The sequence below is a fragment of the Leucopleurus acutus genome, assembly GCF_964270905.1.
Source record: "Leucopleurus acutus genome assembly, chromosome: 5".
Taxonomy (NCBI): Eukaryota; Metazoa; Chordata; class Mammalia; order Artiodactyla; family Delphinidae; genus Leucopleurus; species Leucopleurus acutus.
The window spans coordinates 53016226-53037719 of NC_139147.1; the positions used below are offsets into that span (position 1 = coordinate 53016226).

The window sequence follows — 21494 nt, forward strand, 5'->3', positions numbered from 1 at the left end:
AGGAGCTCTCTTTAACTAAATAACAAATCTGCCACTTGAAAGACATCATTCATCAACCTTCTTTGTGGGAGTATTGTTATTATGAAACTGAAAACAGGCATTCTTTCTTGAGTGCTTCAGGATTTTAATTATCAAATTTGAATGTCACCAGATATTTACTGAAAGGAAAACATCAATTTTAATAAACTGCCTTAAGACTGAAAAACATAAAAGGTATTCAACCATAAAGTGCACTTGAGTCTTGTGAGTTGGCTTACTGTCTTACAATACAATGGTTACCACTCAGCAATTTATGAACCTTTAATCAACTCTCAACTGCAAGGAAAAAAATTCTCCAATTTTAAAATCAAAATATCACGTGTATATAATATATATTTTGACCTGGAAGGAATTTAAATGAATTGCAATAAAAGTTTTAATACTTAATAAACCAGGTGTTAGAGACTGAATGGTACTAACACAGGGCTGGGGAAAAAAAGTAAATAAACAGCAAATAAATGGATTAATTGTAAACACTTTATTTAAAACTTAAAAACAGGGGACAGTGGATTTAGTCTTAAATTTGAATATCTGAATAGCAGAATAATTTGTGTTCTTTCCTATTTTGAAAATATATCCCAAAGAGGAAACTGCTAGAGAAACCCTTCACTTTTGACTTACATGAAAATCAACACATAAATTACTTTGTATCCAGTTAGCAAAGCAGCATGGATGTAGTTGGCCAAAGTCCTTAAGAGTCAAAGATTCTGCAAGCTCTCACCTGCCCACTCTGACAGACTCCCTTTGTTTAACTTTGAAAACATTTGTCTAGAAAACTTTCTTGTGGCCTCTACTCTCATAGTGTGTTAAAGAAATAAGCCCCTTCATTTCCAAACTTTAGAAAAGTATATTCACATCTCTCAGATGCTTTAAATATGAATGAAAGCATTCTTATCAAGACTAAATAAACTTTCTATTCATTCGTGATAAATTAATCTCAGGAAGATATTCACTTTTCCTAGAGAAAATTCCATTTCCTACTTGGCAGACATATTTCTACTTAAAAGGATTGATTACTATTTTCCTCTGAATCCAAATTATATATTATCATTTTAAAATGTCACAAATTAATCTTCCACTTCCTCTGTTCTTCCACTGAAAAGAAAAAAAAATGCCTAGAATGCAGATACATATAGAAAAAATTAAATAGCAACTGAGTATGTTTATATTAAAATAGTTGTGTTCAAACCTATCAGTAACCTATTTTGACTTACTTAGAAATCATATTTTTCTACTTGCAACTTGTCCCTTGTCCTCATGAAATGTAAAAGAACTGCAATTTTCACCATTAGTAAATAAAAAGAGAAATAGAAAGATTAGGTTAATATTTAAAATATAAAATTGTTTTTTTAAAGGAGTATAAACCATTCCTTCTCTTGCATCATTAAACAACAGATACTTCATAGAATAAATGCAATGCATTCAATACTGTACAAATTATTTATAGATAACATAACTTCCCTAAGATTAATTCGCCTGCAAATGGTTACTGTAATAATAAAAAAAAAAGTATTTTTACTAGAAACTACTATTAGATTTGCAAAACTATTTAACAGACTGATGGAGCAACAGTAACATTTAGTCTGAAACAAACGACATCTTCATTTGTTGATGCTGAAATGTCTTAGCCAACAAATATTGTGAATATCCAGAAAATAAGTTAAAGACTGAAAAAACACTACTGGAGTCAGGAAACCAACCAAGGTTACAAAGAAACCTTGGAGGAGAAATGGCATCACACCACCAGATTCCTGCACTCTTTCTTCATGTCCTTCTCACAATGTACAGGGCTGCCCAGGAGAAAATGTGGAACTTGATGTGGGATTATAAACAAGGCCATTAACCTGTGAGATCCCATAATAATTAAAACTATTCCACAGAACCCAAACTGTGTACACAGGTCAATCTCTTCCTATGGTTAAACTGAAAACCCACAAGGAATTTCAAAACTGCTTCCATGACCGTGTAATCAACAAGTACTCATGTTTATACCAATTTAAACATTTCAATTAATGCATTATTCTTTGGCCAAAGCAATGTTGTCATACAGTGGTATGAGGAATGCAAGCAGGTTGGTTTGCAGCTTTGTGTTTTGTTGTTGCCCTTACTGTTATTATTGTTGTAGCTGATGTTGTTTTGTTTCAACTTTTAACTTAACCATTTCTCTTTAGTATATCAGTTTCAAAATGTTCTTGGTACACTATCTCATGAATTACAACACAGGCATAAACAGCAAGTAGAGTGATTTGTAGTTCTTTAGAGGGAAAGGCACTTCATTAATGTAGCAGGCTATACGTTTATCTTTGTTCAGCCAAAATAGTCAATAAAGAAAAAGATTTTGCCTGATGCTCCTGAAGGATTTTAAATAAAGGCTAGCATCTTCTAGAACTAATTTTTTAATGTCAAAATACTTTTTTTAAAATAATATCATTTAGAATGAGTATTATTATACAAGCTATGCACACTATGATTTGTTTTCTACAACACATGTGCATAAAGAATGGTCCAGGGGCTTTCAAATGATATTAATAATAAGACAACATCTGTGTATTACTCTTTGGCATGAATTTTTTAAAAGCCTTTATTTTTTTCACAGATAGGTTATCAAACTCAGAGCTATTTTTCTACCTCAGTTGACTTCTGGTTTTGTTCCAGTGATCGCAAACCAGAGTGTGGGAGGGAAAAATGGGTTGTAGCACTCTGGTTCACTGAAGCAGTTCTAAAATATGGAAAATCTGATTATCGTTATGCCATCACCTCTGGGTGCTCTAAAAAAGCAGTGTCCAACACCAGGCCTTGAAGAACAGGAGATTAATACATTAATACTTTTTATATGAAAGAGTAAATATTGTTCTATTAAAATGGTCAACTGACGAAACTGCCAGCCACATCACTGAAGAAAGCCATCTCCTGTCAATTTCATATTTGTCACCTGTAACTACCTTCACACCCACTTTGACTTTTGCCACTAAAAATTTAAGCAATATGTTATAAAGCTTCTCCTCTTCTCTGTGCTTGAAACTATAAACTGTCCCTTCCCTACATGATTCCTGAAGCCCACTCCACACATTCACTTGAAAACATTATGTGTGCCAGAAATCACTGAATTACTCTTCCCAGAAATACCAGCTCAGAATGGTTTAGACACTGCTGGAGAAGCACCAACTCAGTGTGAGGTTCAGCTGTTTGGGGGGGAGACGGAACTGGAGAAGGAAGAGGTTTACTATAAACGTCAAGCGAGGCATGCAGGCTGCCTCTACCAGAAATCATTATTCCACCCATTCTCAAAGCAAAAGGCTTGCATTACGCACTCTTAATATCTATTTCCACAGCAAATAAACTTACCTAACTATAATTTCTACCTTTCACCCGCTACACAGGGAATACACTGCATGCCATTTGCTATATCTATTTATTTTTCTATTTATTATATTTATCACATTTGTGTGAAATTGCCTTAAAAATTCGGGCTACTCATATTTTAGCAATCAATCAGAGCACAGCTAGTTCAAAACTGATGCCTGATTTTTTCCCCACTTGCCCTTACATTTAAAACAAATCCACAAAGAAGTTTATTTTTGATACAACAAGAACATTAAAATAAACATTTTGATTCATGTACTCATAAAGTACAGAATCTCTCAGGGAAATGCTGGTTTAGTCAATGAACTCCAAATTACTATTTCTAGTATTACTGTCCTTCATTTTCAGCTTAAAAATACTAATGTCCTGAGCTTCCCTGGTGGCGCAGTGCTTGAGAGTCCGCCTGCCTATGCAGGGAACACGGGTTCGTGTCCCGGTCCGGGAGGATCCCACATGCCGTGGAGCGGCTGGGCCCGTGAGCCACGGCCACTGAGCCTGCGCGTCGGAGCCTGTGCTCCGCAATGGGAGAGGCCACAACAGTGAGAGGCCCGCGTACCGCGCAAAAAAAACAAAAAATACTAATGTCCCTAGTGACATTATTTACAGAATTTAAAAAAAAAGATTGTTCAGAGAATTTATAATATTCCCAATTAGCAGTGTGTAATACATGTTAGATAAGAGTCATACTACTAAAAAGAATATTCAATTGCTTACCAACCCTGAGAACATTCTAAGGAGTTTCTTTTATATTCTATACAGCAAAACATCCAGAGTTCCGTGTACAGTGACACGTTTTAGCCTCAGTTACATTTGGAAATCTAAGGGAACACAGAAGTGAACGTTTAAAAATATATACCTAGGGCTTCCCTGGTGGCGCAGTGGTTAAGAGTCTGCCTGCTGATGCAGGGGACACGGGTTCGTGCCCCGGTCCGGGAAGATCCCACATACCGCGGAGCGGCTGGGCCCGTGAGCCATGGCTGCTGAGCCTGCGCGTCCGGAGCTTGTGCTCCGCAACGGGAGAGGCCACAACAGTGAGAGGCCTGCGTACCGCAAAAAAAAAAAAAAAAAAAAAAAAAAAAATATATATATATATATATATATATATATATTCCTACTAAAAGAAACATAAGTCAGAAACATAAATCAAAAATTTATGTCTTGTTACAGTGTACCAAGAATAGTACATTATTATGCATTATGATCATTTATCGAATGTAAGTTTTGCATAAACATAGTGGCCACTGAACATTATCAGAAAATTGAACATGGATGAAAGAAAAATCCAATTAGAAATATGCTATACCATCACAGAAGCTAATAAACTTTATTTTAGAATTGAATTTAGGACAGTGACAAAATTTACTTGGACACTTAAAACACAGAGTTGCCTCATTGTGATCAGTTAGCATTATGCAGTCTGTCATCATCTATGGAAATCTACACACAACCAAAATTTATAAAGATTCCACCATGATATGCTCCCACATAAAAAGCCAAAAAAATCTGAATTTATTTATGAAATGGTAGTTATAAGACATTTCCTGAGTTAGAAATGTTTCAAGTTTCTAAAAAAGATGTAAAAGTGAGATACAAGTTTACCCCATCATATATTACTACATCCAATTGAAACACACGACTCAAATTCCTAGTCCTAGAAGTTACACACCTTCTCACTGATCTAATAACCTAAAAAGTAAAATTTCATGGATTACATTGCTATATCAAGAAGAATCTCAGGGATGCCAAATGTGAGAAAGAAGTGTAAAGATGTTTCTAAAACAAGTTAGTTTTATTAGATCTACGTTAAAACTACAAGGTGAAAATACAGTTTTAAAGATAAACATCTGGCTTCCCATAACCTTGGCCATTCTTGGGAAGTCTATAAGAAGAAGCAATCACTATGATATTTCTATTCCTTACTTCTGGAACCTTGTGGCAATTCAAAATGCCCATTAACAGTCCTGGAGAGGGTCTTAGAGCTTGGAGCTAAAAGGCAGCTAACTAGAAGGGTCACCACCCTCAAGATGTATAAACTGTGGTCCAAGAATATTAAGTGATGAGCCCATAGTTACATAATTGGTTAGACTCCTATGATTATGTTAGGATTCATCACTAATTCAGAGAGCAAATGATAAATAAGTAAACATTTATGCCATTTTACCTTTGGCAGAGGGTTTTACTATGCTTGAATTTGACGGTTTTAATCACTCTGGGTATTTCTTTGGCTGCTATCTACAAACAACTTCAGAGTCTATATACCTAGATAACTGAATTTTCTGTTACACAATCCTATGTTTCATTAGACTATATGAGACTACTGTTTCTGACCTGAAACATTAGAGATTTCTTAGAGGTCTTTCCTATATCTAAGAAAACTAAAATCCAGAGACGTTAAGAGTCTTAAACTAAAATTCACCTCAACTACGTTAAGACATTATATATTTTAATTAATATTTATTTTCCAGTCTGGAAATCTAAACAGACTATCACTATCGGTGAACATTCTAGATAGAACTTAAATGTCCCAGAAGTGGAAAACTCTATTATTTGCTCTATTTAGTTTAAGATAGATCATGAAATTTAACGTTGAAATAGCCAAAAAACAAACTTCAGTGAAGAGTCTCTAAGTCAAAAATCCTGGCTATAAAATGAGGATTCAGTTGATGTCACTTCAGTCATCACTGCCCCTGCTTCTCACTTAATAGTCAAAGTATAGGAACTGAAGTTACATCTTCCACCCACATCTTACACACCTACACCTCCAATCAAGACTACGTCCTGAAGACACTGTCCAACACCAAATGCTGGTGGAATGGAGCAACAGGAACTCTCACTGCTGGTGGGAATGCAAACAGTACAGCCACTTTGGAAAACAGTTTGGGAGTTTCTTACAAAACCAAACATAGGCTTATCATAATATCAAGAAATCATGCTCCTAAATATTTGCTCAAATGAGCTGAAATCTTATGTCCACACAAAATCCTACACACCAATATTTATAGCAGCTTTATACATAAGTGCCCAAAATTGGAAGCAACCAAGATGTCCTTCAATAGGTGAGTGGATAAACAAACTGTGCTACATCCATGTCATGGAGTATCATTCGGTAATTAAAAAAAAAAAATCAACTATCAAGCTATGAAAAGACATGGGATAACTTTAAAGGCATACTGTTAAGTAAAAGAAGCCAGTCTGAAAATGTTACATATTATATGATTTCAACTATATGACATTCTGAAGAAAGCAAAAACTACAGAGACTTTAAAAAGATGAGTGGTTGCCAGGGCTTCAAGAGGTGTATGGTGGAGGCAGTGGGGGAGGGAAGCAATGAATAGGTGGGACACAGGGCATTTTTAGTGCAGTGAAACTATTCTACATGATACCATAATGGTAGATATATGACATTATTATACATTTGTGGAAACTCTGAGAACCGTGTAATACAAAGAGTGAACCCTAATACAGACTATGAACTTTAGTTAATAAAATTGTATCAATACTGGTTCATCACTGTAACAAAAGTACCACCTTTTGCAAGCTTTTAATAATCGACGAAACGGCAAATGGTGGGAGGGAGTATACGGGAGCTCTACTTTCTGAGTCATTTTTCTGCAACCCTAAAACTGCTCTAAAAAATAAAGCTATTAAGACAAAATAAGAACACTGTCTCATGAACTAGCTATTGACACAGAGAAATTTGTGTAAACCTTGTGTAAAACTACAAGGTTTAAATAATATGAAAAGCGAATACACAAATGCAATGATATTTCCCCCAACACAAACACATGGTAACATTCATCCTAACTGTGAAACAAAAAGCAACATAAATGACCTTAACCCTGAGAAAAATAAAATCTGAAATATTCTTACCTGTCCTGCGACTGCTCTTCGTACATCCTCTCCTTGCCTTCTTTAAAGAGTCTTATTGCTCTTTTTGACTTTTTCATTAGACTATCAATGTAGATTTTAAAATATTCATTCTCACTGAGTTGGGCAAGTTTCTGGTTGTCGTCATATTTACTCAATATAAGTCTCAAATGCTGATATGTGTCAGGTAAAATATCAAGTATATATGGTGGGCTATTCTTCAGCTGAAGTTTGGGATTTTGGCACAGTCTGACCTAAAAGAAACAAAGACAGAAATAAAACACTTTCATATGAACTGCAACACTTTCTTTCACAGAAGAGCTGAGAAAATTATCAAACTATGTACTATTTCTTTGCCTTGCATAATATACATTTTGATTTTAAAATTATCATCAGCAATCTACAAAGAATCTACATTCCCATCTGTTTTCATACAATTAAATACGATTCTCTTCTCTTCTCATTCAGTTTTTCTATGTCCGACCTTAACTTTCAACCCCGAAAGTTTTCATTCTCTCTTCAACATCCCACTGTTCACGGCTTAACAGAACACCTATGTGCTAATTATTATATATCACTAACAGTATCTTTTTTAAACAAAAATGAGGGAATGGGCCTCATCTGCTGGCCCATTTTAACATCTCACATTCAGAGATTATTTTCCCAGCTAAAGCTCTTTGATAGATTCTAATTTACGTTTTGGTGTATTGTTCCCGAACCCTGAGAAGTACTAAAAACAGGTGCTCTTTTAATAACTGAATTATTAAGTAGTAAATGGGTGTCAGGTCAGAACAAGTCTTTTCCACCTCTTCACATTACATCCCAGGCCTAGAAACACATGTTACATAACGGTTCATTCCATCAGGTGCCACCCAACGACTGGGGCGTTCAGGGCTGCCTGCATAACCATACCTTCTGCTAGCACGAAAAGGTAGTAATTCTACTACTACATTCACTTCTTTCTACACGTTCATGTGATTTAGTCATAAGTAATTTTACCCATCTCTCATTCTTACCCCTCCAATCACAGCATAAAGAACCATCCAATTAAACGACTGTTTAAATAAACTCATTGGGAATTGCACAAGTGTGTACATAGTGTAAAGGCACACACTCTTACAAAAGGCAAAATGTACACATCAAAGCAGAGTTACTGAGAAGCTCATGAAGCAGAAGCTTGAGGGTCCCTCAGACACTTGGCCCTCTTCTAAAGGTCTCGTCATACATTTTTTTTGTAAAGTTTTCAAGAGCAAGATATTTTACACACAATTAGTTAAGATTTCTGTATTTTTCCCAGTGCAACATCCCTTCTGTCAAACTTCACCTTCTGCTGGGTGGCACTGAAGGAGCTGGGGGCATTTCTGGAGTCTGGCTAATGGGAATTTGAGTTGAAATACACTTAGTTTGGCTTTAGTGGAAGGTACATGTAAGCAACGCAGTCACTTCTGGAACTAGTTAAATCACTGTCAGCAATTGTGATACAAGAATGGCTTCGGGAATATTTCAAGTGTTCATGGTGCTGACCAGCCCAGCACAGGAGCAGGAAGGTCACGTTTAAATTTCGTAATTTGAATGTGTCCAGTGGTACCCAGAATTGGAGGCATACGTGGGCAATGGAAGAGAATCAAAGCATAAAGCGTACAGAGGGCTTCCCTGGTGGCGCAGTGGTTAAGAATCTGCCTGCCAATGCAGGGGACACAGTTTCGAGCCCTGGTGCAGGAAGATCCCACATGCCGCGGAGCAACTAAGCCCGTGCGTCACAACTACGGAGCCTGCGCTCTAGAGCCCGAGAACCACAACTACTGAAGCCCGCGCGCCTAGAGCCCGTGCTCCTCAACAAAGAGTAGCCCCCGCTCACGGCAACTAGAGAAAGCCCATGCGCAGCAACGAAGACCCAATGAAGCCAAAAATAAATAAATAAATAAAATAAATTTTAAAAAATAATAAGTGTACAGAGTCTAGATTATTTCTCTGATGTTTGTGGACTTAACCATTTCTTTTAATGGTCTTTCTTTTCATACCCAATTTTGTATTTGTACTTTTTTCTTTAAAAGGACCACTCTAAATTTCAGGTTCCACAAAAACATGGATACACTTTTGGGTACTCAAAAAAGTGCCCCGGCCAAATGAAAAAGAGTTGAACATTAATAATTTCAAGAACCACAAACACAATAAGTCAAGGAAATGACAAATGAAAAAGTACTCTTAAACTTACTTTCTCACTTGCTTCCTTTGAGAAATGACCATATCTTTTGTGGGGGGAAAAAAAGTCTGGCTCAAACTATCAAGCATCAGCCCCTAATTTAAGACAACCATTTCTCACATTAACTAAGGGCGTTCTATAACCCTCCACTTTGTACACAGTGCCTAAAGCAGAACTGTCTAGCATACAGTACAGAACTAATAAATGGATGTATAGATGATTGGTTGATTGATTCTGAAATTCTTTATATGTATTTTTACACACAGATGTTATTATATTACTTCCTTACTTTCATGATTGAACTATATAATAGTATTTTCTCCCCTAAAGACAGATGAAGTCCCAAATATATCAATGATTTAACAAATCTTGCTTGAAACAAGATGGTTTTTCAGTTCTTAAAACTAAAAGATAATATCACGAGTACACACAAATTTCAAAAATATCACCACCAATACCCTACAGCAGGCAGTTTAATTTCAGCAACATAAAACTTGGTACAACATGTCGCAGACTGATAAATTATTAACTTGTAGTTAGGGGGGCTAGGCAACTTTAAATTCATTTCCTCCAACTGGTGAATTTTTTAACTGATAAATAAAAAAATTTCAGACATTCCAAATCACTGTTCCTTAATAGATTCTTTTAAACGTTACAAATTTTTAATTTACTATTTGCTACGTGGCCTTTTTCTCATTTGTTTTATTTAAATTATAATTCTATCTGAGTATTGATTTATTCAGTAAAATTGTTTGAATAACTACTATATACCAGGTACTGAGCTTAGTGCCGGGAAATTATAGATGACTAGAGCATACTTCATGCCTCAAGGACTCTGGCAGAAGAGACCTAGTTCTCTATAATTAACTTAGGAGCAATGTAATTCTTGCTCTAAGGGATCTTGGTGAAGATCCTGTCCAATCCATTCATTTTTCAGATAAAGAAACTAAGAACTACAAAGATTAAGGCGACTATTGAAAAATCATTAATCCAACACAAGAGTCTGCATCTTATGAATCTCAGCCTGATCTTCTTTCTAACTATATCACAATTTAATTAGAATTAGGCATATAACTAATGATCCCTGGCTAAACTCATTTACATTTTTATTTTACTCCATTTGCAAATTTACAGGAACTTGAGGACCCATTTGTTAATTCTACAAACGTTTATATGTCAGGCATTGTTTCGGGCCCTATGGAGTACAGCAATGAATAAATCACACACCTGTCCTCAAGGAGTGTTCTAGGGAAAAAGACTGGTGGCTTAGAAAAGAATGACAGGAGAATCAGAGTGCTATAATGGAGGAGACTACAAAGCGCTAGAGGAGGAATGAAGCAGACGCATCTACGTGGCAGGGCCATGAAAGGCATACCTAAATTTGCAAAAGGAATATTCCAGGCACAGGGATGTGCAGAGGCTTGAGAGGCCCCAGAGAGTAGGGTGTGTGAAGAGCAGTCAGTGCAGTCATTCTAAAAGGTGGGGGCATAGGAGCCCCTGGGTGAGTGGAATGAGGAGATCTTCAATAGGCTAGAGTCAGTTCATCAAGGCCTTTGTAGGCCACACAGTTTTCTAAATCTGCACTTGGGCAAGTGCAACATAAAATGCTGAACTACTATTGCATGCCGCTGACTGTGCAGTTCATCAGTTGGATTAGTATTAAACTGTGATTTATGTCAACTCTTGCCGAAAATTGCCGAAAATGAGTAACCCTATGCCAGGACTATGACTTCCTAGCAGGTCTAATTCAATTCAATTCAATAAATATTTATTGAGTGCCTGCTATGTGCAAGGAACTGCGAAAGCCAGGGTGAGAAAAATTGCTTTTCTAAAACCAGTATTTTAAGGAGAAAAATCAAGCTCACCATTTAAGGTTCAAGTTCAGATTCGAATGAGTCAGACTTCTAGAAATAACGAAGTCACTCCCTAGAATGAAAGCGGGTCCCAACACAGGAGAGCTTTCACAAAGAACACATCTACAGTCACGTTATACACTGATGGACTTTTTAGGCCACCAACTGGTACATTAAAGGATTGGTTCATTACTCTTTGCTTTTGAACTAAAAGGTAAAACATTTAATATTGGAATTGGGCTAAAAATTCCATTATAGTCATTGGCTCAAAGGATTTTAGAGTTAAAGAGGACCTTGGAGGTCACCAAGACCAACTCCTTACTTGTTACACAACAATACTTAAACACAGAAATGGAATCTAGTTAAGTTTACTGCTCAGAACCCTGCTGTCTGGACTTACAAGTCAGGCACTCTCTCCGTAACAGTAGACAACTGCCCGATGTATTTCTTGAAAATGTATTTAAAGATTTTTAGGGCTTCCCTGGTGGCGCAGTGGTTGGGAGTCCACCTGCCAATGCAGGGGACGCGGGTTCGTGCCCCGGTCTGGGAGGATCCCACATGCCGCGGAGTGGCTGGGCCCGTGAGCCATGGCCGCTGAGCCTGCGAGTCCGGAGCCTGTGCTCCGCAACAGGAGAGGCCACAACGGTGGGAGGCCCGCGTACCGCAAAAAAAAAAAAAAAAAAAAAGATTTTTAAGTAGACCTCTCTGTATATGTCTATATATGCATCGTCTCACATACATAAAAAAAATATATTTTATATTTAATATGGCACTACATGTGTATTTCAGTAAATACATGAATATGTATTCACATACATAAAATATATATTCAACCACATCAAAGCAAAGGCACAAGTATAAACACAGGATTTACTAGGGTTACAAGAATCTTCAAAGCCATTAATTATTCTGGAACACTCTTGCATTTAAACAGTTTCCTGACTGTACTTTAATTAAAATTTCCAGCCAAAAGGTAACAAAGAAGTATTAGGTCAGCTAACATATTTTCTGCAAACAAGGTTCACACCAGGCCCTGAAACCTATGAAAGAAATTCTACTGAAGCAAATGGAAACTTCAACAGTAAGGAATTGTGCGCATACCATAGAAGACTTTCATTATAAAACACACCTCACCTCATGGAGCATTCAGTTATATTAAATCATGTATTGTACCTGCGAAATGAAATATCCCATTTTTTAAAGATAGTATGGGAAGCCTGAAAGAATCCCTTGTTTGTGCTCCTCAGGTAACTGCTGTAAGAGATTCCTTATTGCAGTTACTTAAAAATATGTCATTATGACAAAAAGGATCTGTGAGTTCTTTCGGTTCTTTACAGTTTAGTTCAGCAAATCACACCACTAAGTATATAAAAGCATAAAAACTTATACAGCATAAAATTTTAAAAATATAAAAATAAAACAGAACTCTTTCTACATAGAATATTAATCGGGCAAAACAAGAAGCTTAGCATATAACTGGTCATGAGTCTAGAAATTAATCATAGCAGGATTTGGGGGAAACTACCAATTCTTTTATGGTTTTCAAAGAAGGTTTCTTTAGAAAGACACCTTTAACCTTTATAACCTTTTATAAACTTTATAACCTTTATAACCTCTTTATAACCTTTTTATTGTTATAAGAAGCACCATTAAATAACTGACTAGTTGTAATTAAGATGTCAATTGTGTATTCATTTGTTCACATATCTATCTTACTGGTCTATCTCCATCACCTAATGTAGGATCTTGCATATAGTAGATGCGCAATAAATATTTGATGGAGGAAAGGAGGAAAGGAACAAGTTAAGGAGGAACCTCTCAGAAGTAATATTACAAACAGGATGTCCATACCTATATTGAATAAACCTGTCTACAAATGAATACAAAGCTTGGGAAAGAACTTGATCATTTCAAATATAGGGGGTAAAGATCCTTTTGATTTACTTCTCTTGGAAAGAGGAAGATTCAAGCAGCGTGCTTGAATCTTCATACTATAAACATAGGCATCAGAACCAAACAAACCTGGGATCTAGCCCTGCCAGTTACTAGCTTTACAACCGTGGGCCAGTTTCTTCTTCTGGAAACCATGAAAACTTCTAAAGATGTTACAAATTCTCAGAAGAGGAAATGTAAAGTGCTCTGCACAATACCTGACACATACTGGGCACTGGCAACTTTTTAGGATTTCTTCGCCTTCCATATTATACCACAACATGGCAAAATCCCTGCAGGTTTTGCAAAGATGTGAGAATTAGACCAAGGGCACTGGCCGCCTTGTTGGAGATCATTAAGAGTTCTTTTATTTAGTTCCTAAAGTTTGTTATACTACCTGAAATCCTTAAAAAGTCTCCTGTTTTGTACAGAATAGAAGCAGATAAGGCTAATAAGCCCAGGTCTCTACTGATTTGGAATCAGTACATAGGTACTCAGCTGATCTGGAATCATTTGAAAGGTAGAATACTTAAGAACTATTTTTTGTAATTCCTATTAGAAAACAGTGTGAGCTTAACAATTATTTAAATGTTAATATGTTAAAAAGCTAAAGAGTTAGTCGGATATTTTCAAAATGCTTCTTTAATTACTAGGAGAAAATCAGCACTTACAAATACATTTAAAAATATCTTAAATATATGCCCAAGCAGAGTAGATAGAAACAGCATTGTGGCATCATCTAAGTCACAGCATGTTTTTAAGGTGATCTTAATATAAAGGCTCAGGACTGATTTCAATTTTTTACTTATTTATGCACTTCATTGCTATAAAACTAGTTTAAATATATATTGTTTATTCTATAATATACAATTTTAAAACATGATTTAGACATTACAAATGTTACAAGTTAAATTACTTCTTGATAACCCAACATAAAATTTAAAAATTCCCCAAAACTTCTCTGTATATTTCCTTACTTCCCTCTTATCTAAGTGGAAGTTTCAGTTATCTACCAAGGATTACCCTTCTACTTGTTCTTAGCCTCTCCTTCTCACATTGTAATCCAGGATGCCACTTCATCAATTATTTCTTCTTCTCTTACATCTTAAATCACTCCCTACCTACATTCCTTCCCCTAAATCCGTGAACTTCTCCAATAGCACCTACACACAAAGTTATGCTCTGCTCAAACCCTCAAGCTATCTATCAGAACTTTCTTTCTTTACACTAGTTGTCCCAGTTCTAGAACAATTTTTAAATAATCCACATACTCGTTTTCATCTAGCTGTCACATAAGCAAAGCTACACTGAAAGATCAACAATGGACTCGACTCGACATTCAATGACTTCTTGAACTTTCATTCGGCTTGGTTTTCTCCATTTGAACTTGGTTTTCTCAGACTGTGAAACTAGATCCTCATTAAAGCTATCTCTACTCAGGAAATCATTAAAGCTATCTCTACTCAGTATGCTCTCATTCTTTTCCTATCTGTCTCATCACTGTTCTTTGCAGGATTCCCTTTCCTTCACTGCCATCTAATTATAGATACACACCCGATACAGCCGAGAATTCCAATCTCTAACTTTTTCTCCACCTCTCACCTTCTATTCTGCCCTCCAACTCTCTTGTTGTTCTATAGCTTGAAATGCTGCTTCTATGGGCATATCTACCAAACATATGTCTCTAGTTTCAACTTCTCTCTTTAACTGCACATTCAATTTTCTGACTTCAAAATGGATTTCACTCTGGCAAGTCAAACTCGACATGGCCAAAAAACAAACTTATCATGCACCAGCCCCCAAGCTTCCTCTTTTTCTTCCTATGTACCTTATCTCATTAAGGGCATCACTGCCTTTATAGTCAACTAAGCTGAAAACCTCAAGAATCACTTTCACTTCAACTTCTTGTTCATCCTCTATCTCTGAAGGGTCACCAGGACCTTAGATTTTACTCCAAAATGCCTCCCACGTTTGAACCAACACTTGCTTAATCTACTGTCAATTCTCTAGCTCAGCCCTTCATTATTTCTTACCTAGTGTGTTTTAATTCCTCTTGATCATTATTCCTACTTTGAAGGGTTTCTTTTTGTCTCTTAATTCATCCTTTCTAGAGTCAAGACAGTAATTTATCACAGCATAGCCTTGACTTTCTCTCACTCTGCTCAAACACCTCAGTGTTTCTCGGCCTACCAAATAAAGTCCAAATTCCTTGAAAAAACAGTCAAAGCCTCTTCATCTTTCTCCAACCTTCTTTCACTCAGCAATCTCCCTTTACTCATCATTCCTTCTGTCTGATGTGTCCTCACTTCACTGGAATCCAAAGCATCCTCTAAAAAATAGCTGGATAATACCTCCACTATGCTGCATTCTACACCAACTTTTCACCCCAGCAAGCAACACTCACATCTACCAGACGCTGTGTTACAGCACTTTATTTACACCGTATTACAGCACTTAACTACACCCTACAGGATAACATGGTTATCTATGATTCTCTATCTTTCCATACTTAGGACATGATAAATGAATGATGAAATAAATAGACAGCATAGAAAGCAACTCTGAAAGAAAGTAAGAAGTTGATTCAAAATCTGAATGGTTAAAATTCTATAGGATTTAAAAGATAATAACTGATTAAGGCTTCTGCTAAATGTGTGCTCCACATCACACAGATAAAAAGCCAGGGAACTCTTAGGAGGATTCCTTTAAATCTTTTACTTTATCCAAAAGCTTTACCTAGAAGTGATAAGAGGCAAACTTTGGGATCACTCCATTTATCTAAGCACAAATCAGAATCTAACTCAGTAGTAAACAAAATAAGCCAGACACGTAATGTGTTACCATATCAAAGTCTACTAGGGCCCATGATTCTGCTAATATAGAACAACCTAACTAAGGAAATAGAAATATGTGAAGAATAATTCAAATAAATGATATTCCCTGTTCCAAGGGCCCAAGGACAGTGATATTCTCAAACCGAACAAACATAAACAATAGGCATCCTAAACCTAAATGTTATTCCACATGCAGTATTTTTCAGAGGTGTGAGTAATTCAACTCAGAAGAGAATACTTACTCTTATTTTTTAATAGCTGCATATAATTTAAGCAGTTTTGATTGACAAACTTTAAAATATATTATGGTTGAAGCGAAATTATAAAGATAGAGAATAAATTATATTCCAAGCTTGGCAAGTGTACTAAATGTACTGAGGGTTAAAAGCAGGAAAAGGCTGTTTGGTATCATCACTTTTTAAATGCTTTTAAAACTCTTTCGGTAATGTAATTTCAAATGAATGACAAGGACAGCAAGACTTAAACGTAGGCAGGTACTCAACTTGCTTTGCTCTTTAGCATCAATTAATTACTCTTTAGTTTCCTGAACATCCATGTACGCTCAGTACATTTAGCATCTATTAGATGGAAAACTGTTTCTTCCACTCTCCATCACCTGGCTAAGATGCTTGTGAAAACCATGCGCAGGAACCTCACATTAATAAATCATCATTCCTACCATACTGATTAGCAATCATTTCCTTACCCTCACCACAGCATTTCCAACAAGAGTACAATAATGCTATTCCTGAAGGCAGTGGCCAGCAGAATCCAGACAGACAACGGTCTGAGCAGTGGCCAGAAAAACAAGACAGATGTTCTCGACTGCTCCCACTGTACTTTGTATAGGTCTGTATTACAGCCCCTTCCATACTACATGGCAATTATCCACTTACATGCCTGGCTCTGATGCTGGTCTCTGAGCTCCATGACAGGTCAAGGGCAGAGTTATATCTTGTATAGCTTTGCATCCCCAGGTAATAAGCACTTCATAGAAACACAGTAGGTCCTCAAGAAATGTTTAAGTGTTTAAGAACCTCCATCTCTGTAAGAGCTTTGGAACAGACTCCACATTTCAGGTGTATTTGAACCTTGCTGTGTATTCATGAGTAATAGTTCTGTCACTGTATCAAACAGGCATCTACCGACCTGAAGAGTTTGGGGTCAGCTATTGACTTACACTGACATGTAGAACTAAAACCAGAAAATATGTCTAAATGAGATGCTTTGGGATATGCTACTATTCTCTTTCTCAATAAATGCACTCTGCTAAGTCTGTGCCACTGATGTTTTCTTACAAAACACTTTACATCTTACAAGGAACACAGCTGAGCAATTACAAACTCCCACTCTCAGTGACCTTGTATAGAAAGCCTGCCCTCTGAAAACATAACAATTAGTTGGAACTGGAATTTCAGTTGACTGTTTTAAATTCTAGAGGCCAGGGAATGGTGTAACTACACATTTCCCCTACAGTCTAAGACTGTTTCACTGCCCTGTGAGATGTTATTTTGCTTTCTAAGTGGCTGAGACAACATACTGTACTTTTTTGTTTGTTTGTTTACAATTTTACACTTCTAAGATTTGACCTTGTTGCAGAGGCTTCATAAAGAAAAAATGCCAAATGCTTAACCTCGCCTTTTACATAACTACCAGTTAGATTTGAAAGTTACTATTTTCCGTTATTCAGAAGCTAAACTCCCACTATTGCAGTTATTTTACAAAACAGGTAATGTGTCAAGGGATTCACTTTTCGACTAATAATAAAGTTCCTGATGTAATCACCAGGACAGTGTTGATATCATGAACCACTTCCTTCACCACTGACAAGGAAGGAAAGACAAACACATGTGGGTGATCCTTCTGCATTACACAATTAAATAAAATAGACTTTCCAAATAATAATTATCAATGCTTTTTTATTACTGTGAGATAGAGTAGCGATAAACATACTGAACTCTTTTAAAATGATTTATATGGTTTCCCTCCACAAAGCCCACGAATGCATTCATAAATGAACACAACAATTTTCAGCCTTGACAAATAATGAAGACAAATAGGGAAAGCCACACAATGCACCTCTGGCCAACACTGATACCCGCATTCCACTAAGTAGAGACTTTAGGTAGTAGATTTCCTCGTGAGTCAAGTTTCTCAGTTGGAGAGGCTAAACACAAACCCACAAAAGGGTTAACAAAACAAACAATGGCAGAAGCTTAACTATCAAACAACCATCTATTTTACCATAACCCATGGTGAAATAATTAAAAGAGGAGAAAACTTAGGTTAACAATCGGTTACAGACCAAAATTACACACACATTTTTTAATGTTTCAAAAATAATGACTCTATATTACCTACAGTTTACCACTTCTTATATAAATCTTTTTCATTTGATGTTCTAACATTTACTCACAATTGTACAAATTCTGACAACTCAAAGGGGTGGGGAGAGAGGAGCAGCTCCCTGGTAGAATCTGACCCATTTCTGCCCACTCGTATAACAGATAAGTTAAAGAAAAACCTTGAATCTCCTTCTCTTATGCCCAACTAATGGTTCAGGCATGAGAGTGACCTTAAATTGCTTACTCCTTAGAAAAGCAAAGACAGCTAGTATTGTGCCTGTCAAATATATACAACTTTTCCAACTGCATGCCCCTCATTCTTAAGTATCCAATGTTAAAATCAAAACCTGACCTCAAGCAGCAAGTTGCAATGTTCTGACACTATGACATCATTCTGTCTGGAGCACTTTAATATCACAATTTGAATAAATTGGCAGAAGCTTAAATAGGTCACACTGAATCCTAAAACTAAGGATATTTATCTAACAAAAATATTCTGGCTCTGCCTTTAGCATCACCAGCCATATAATGCCAGGTCTACTGTTCATCTACCCATCTGTGCTTCTCATAAGGAGAAATGAAAATAAAGTAAATCTTATCCCCTTCCTGTATTGCTAATACCACTGACAGTGGCTTTTTGCGGCAAATATTTAAACACTGTTACGAACCAAAGTAAAGTTGACTGCTACCATATGACTTTGTGAAGGCTTTAGCACACACCTACAAAGAAATATTTTTTTTAAACCTCCATTTCTGCAGTTATAAAGACATCAAGAGCCCTGCATCAACTAACTTTATAATTAGCCCCAAATATGTATGAAATAAAACCATAAGGCGCTACAAACATTTACCAATATATAGGGTGCAGTACTACTGCTTCAAGAGCAAAACTATTAATTTTGCACAGCAGCAAGCTACATCTTAATTATATTTATTTCATAATCCTACTTGGTAAAATAGGACACAGCTACAGTTTTCTCCATAGACCCTTGTGAAGTATTCAGGTTGCCTAGACTTCTCTGGGCACTGACAGCCAGCATTATTTCTTCTTGTAACATTGTAGTTCATCTGAAAGCAACATGCAGAAACCACAGAAGTTTCTGATACTCTCAGTCCCACCACCTCCATCATAAATTTTCCTTTCACAATAAACAATGTGCAATCAAAAAGGTTTCCTGTTTCAAAATGGAATAGATGAAAGAAACTGTAACTCTATCATTAACAACAGCAAAAAAGTTCCTCAATGAAGATGACTTCTCAAAGATGAAAATGGAAACTCTCAAACACTGCTTCCTCACTTAAGGACTAATCTGGTTCTTTCCCCAGTTATCATTCTCAGCAGAGTGTATACACTCTTTTGTTATCTAACAGCAAGACAACCTTACATAAAATGTAACAAACACATCCCAACTATTCTATGCCATGCACCAACAAAGAGCAGCCAACAGTAAAAACTTTGCATGTCTGAGTCATGTAGAGGAACTTTGAACCTTGAAGAGCAGGACAAAAGGTAAAAAAACAAATCTTAGCTCTGAACCCAACTTTTCTAAACACCCAGAGCAGATATAAGAAAGATGGTCAATCCAAGGCAAAAGATTGTTGCTACAACAATAATTATTATTAAGTAACAGTACAAATAAAACTGGAGAAACCAGCCACATCCAGGGTCAACCCTGCTGTGTACAGACACGGTCAGACAAAACTTACCACTTTGTCCATGAGTTTCCAAGTTTTCTCCACAGTCCTGCGATCTGCTGCTGCTTGCTTAGGGGGTCCAACTGCATCTTGAATAGCATCAATAATACCCAAAATTCGTCCTTTTCGGGGGTTTCCTCCTCGACCACCAGGGTTTCTGCCATTCATAGAATTTGCCATCTGGAATCTTAGTTCTCTGAAAGGGAAATTTAAAAAAAAAAAAAAAAAGTTAGTTGGTCATGAAAATATTTACCCAACAGAAAACAGGTTAACTTGTACACACTACATACTCCTCCATCAGTGAGAACAAAATCCAGGGCCCCAGATTCAACTTTTCAATAGCGTGTGAATTTACACTCTCAATCTTTACACACAACAAACAGGTTTAGTAGCAATGACCTTAGATTTGTTTTTGGAACACTAAGAGTTAAAGATGCAAGTAATGAAGGCTTGATTAATACCAAACTCATAACAATAAAAACTTATATAGATTTCCTCCAACTAGATAAGAACACACTGTTCTGTTTTTCCCCTCCCTGCCTTAATCCCAATTCAAAAGACTAGAACTGAAGCCCCCAGAAAATATTTTGGGAGCCTCCCTCAAAAACCGCACTTTCACTCTGTTAGAATTCGTCAACTTATATAAACGTAAAGATACTTCTACAGGAGCTTAAGGGGCGCGTCTGCTGTCAACAAAGGCTTAGGACTTGGATTTTACCCGCTAAAACCACCAACTACGGACTCATGAACATGGACACACGAACACACAGTTCTTCAGCCAACGCGGTTGAGGAGTTGCGCCCAAGTTAAGAGCCATATAAACCAACACACAAATAACCCATTTTAAAAGAGAGTGAGAAACTGACAAGAGTGGGCACAGAAAGGAGGAGAGAGTTCACTTCTTTCGCTCCTCGCCTCTGGTCTCATCCAAGTGGGGTGGGGGTAAGGGGTCCAAAGCTTTGTTTCGGGACATCTGTGCCTCCTCCCGGCTCAGGCCCCTCCCCTGCCACTCTCGGATCACAGCTGGGGGAGGAAGGTGGACAGAGAAAGGACAAAGTATCGCCTCGTGCCTACAGCGCCCACAGCCCGGTCCGTCTCGGGCGCTCTGGGCTCGGCTCCCCGGGTTGCCTGCAATCCCAGCCGCCCGTCTCCCTTTACTCCCTCTTCCTCCCTCCCTGGCCCTGCCCAGGTCCGGTCTTTAAATACCCCTCTTCAAACTGTGACGGCGGCGGCGACAGCAGCTGGAAGCCGGGGCTGTCCCCTCTTCCTCTGTGGCCCGCGCCTGGCTGCCCCTGGGCCCCCAAGGCGGAAAGCAGCGTCGAGCCTCCCCCGCGCCCCCTTCCCTCCAGGCCTCTCGGCGCAG

At 37.3% G+C, this 21494-nt stretch overlaps 1 protein-coding gene across 1 annotated transcript in view; it reads right to left on the reverse strand.

The window, feature by feature from the left end:
* Positions 1-20366, reverse strand: part of CBLB (Cbl proto-oncogene B) — a 211273-nt gene extending 190907 nt beyond the window's left edge. Inside the window, exons 1-2 of the mRNA XM_082840327.1 lie at positions 20144-20366; positions 7273-7523 (exon numbers count right to left, since the gene is read on the reverse strand). Coding sequence (XP_082696453.1) covers positions 7273-7523; positions 20144-20311 — 419 coding nt within the window. The 5' untranslated portion in view covers positions 20312-20366. The remainder of the gene's footprint in view (positions 1-7272; positions 7524-20143) is intronic.
* Positions 20367-21494: the final 1128 nt, after the last annotated feature.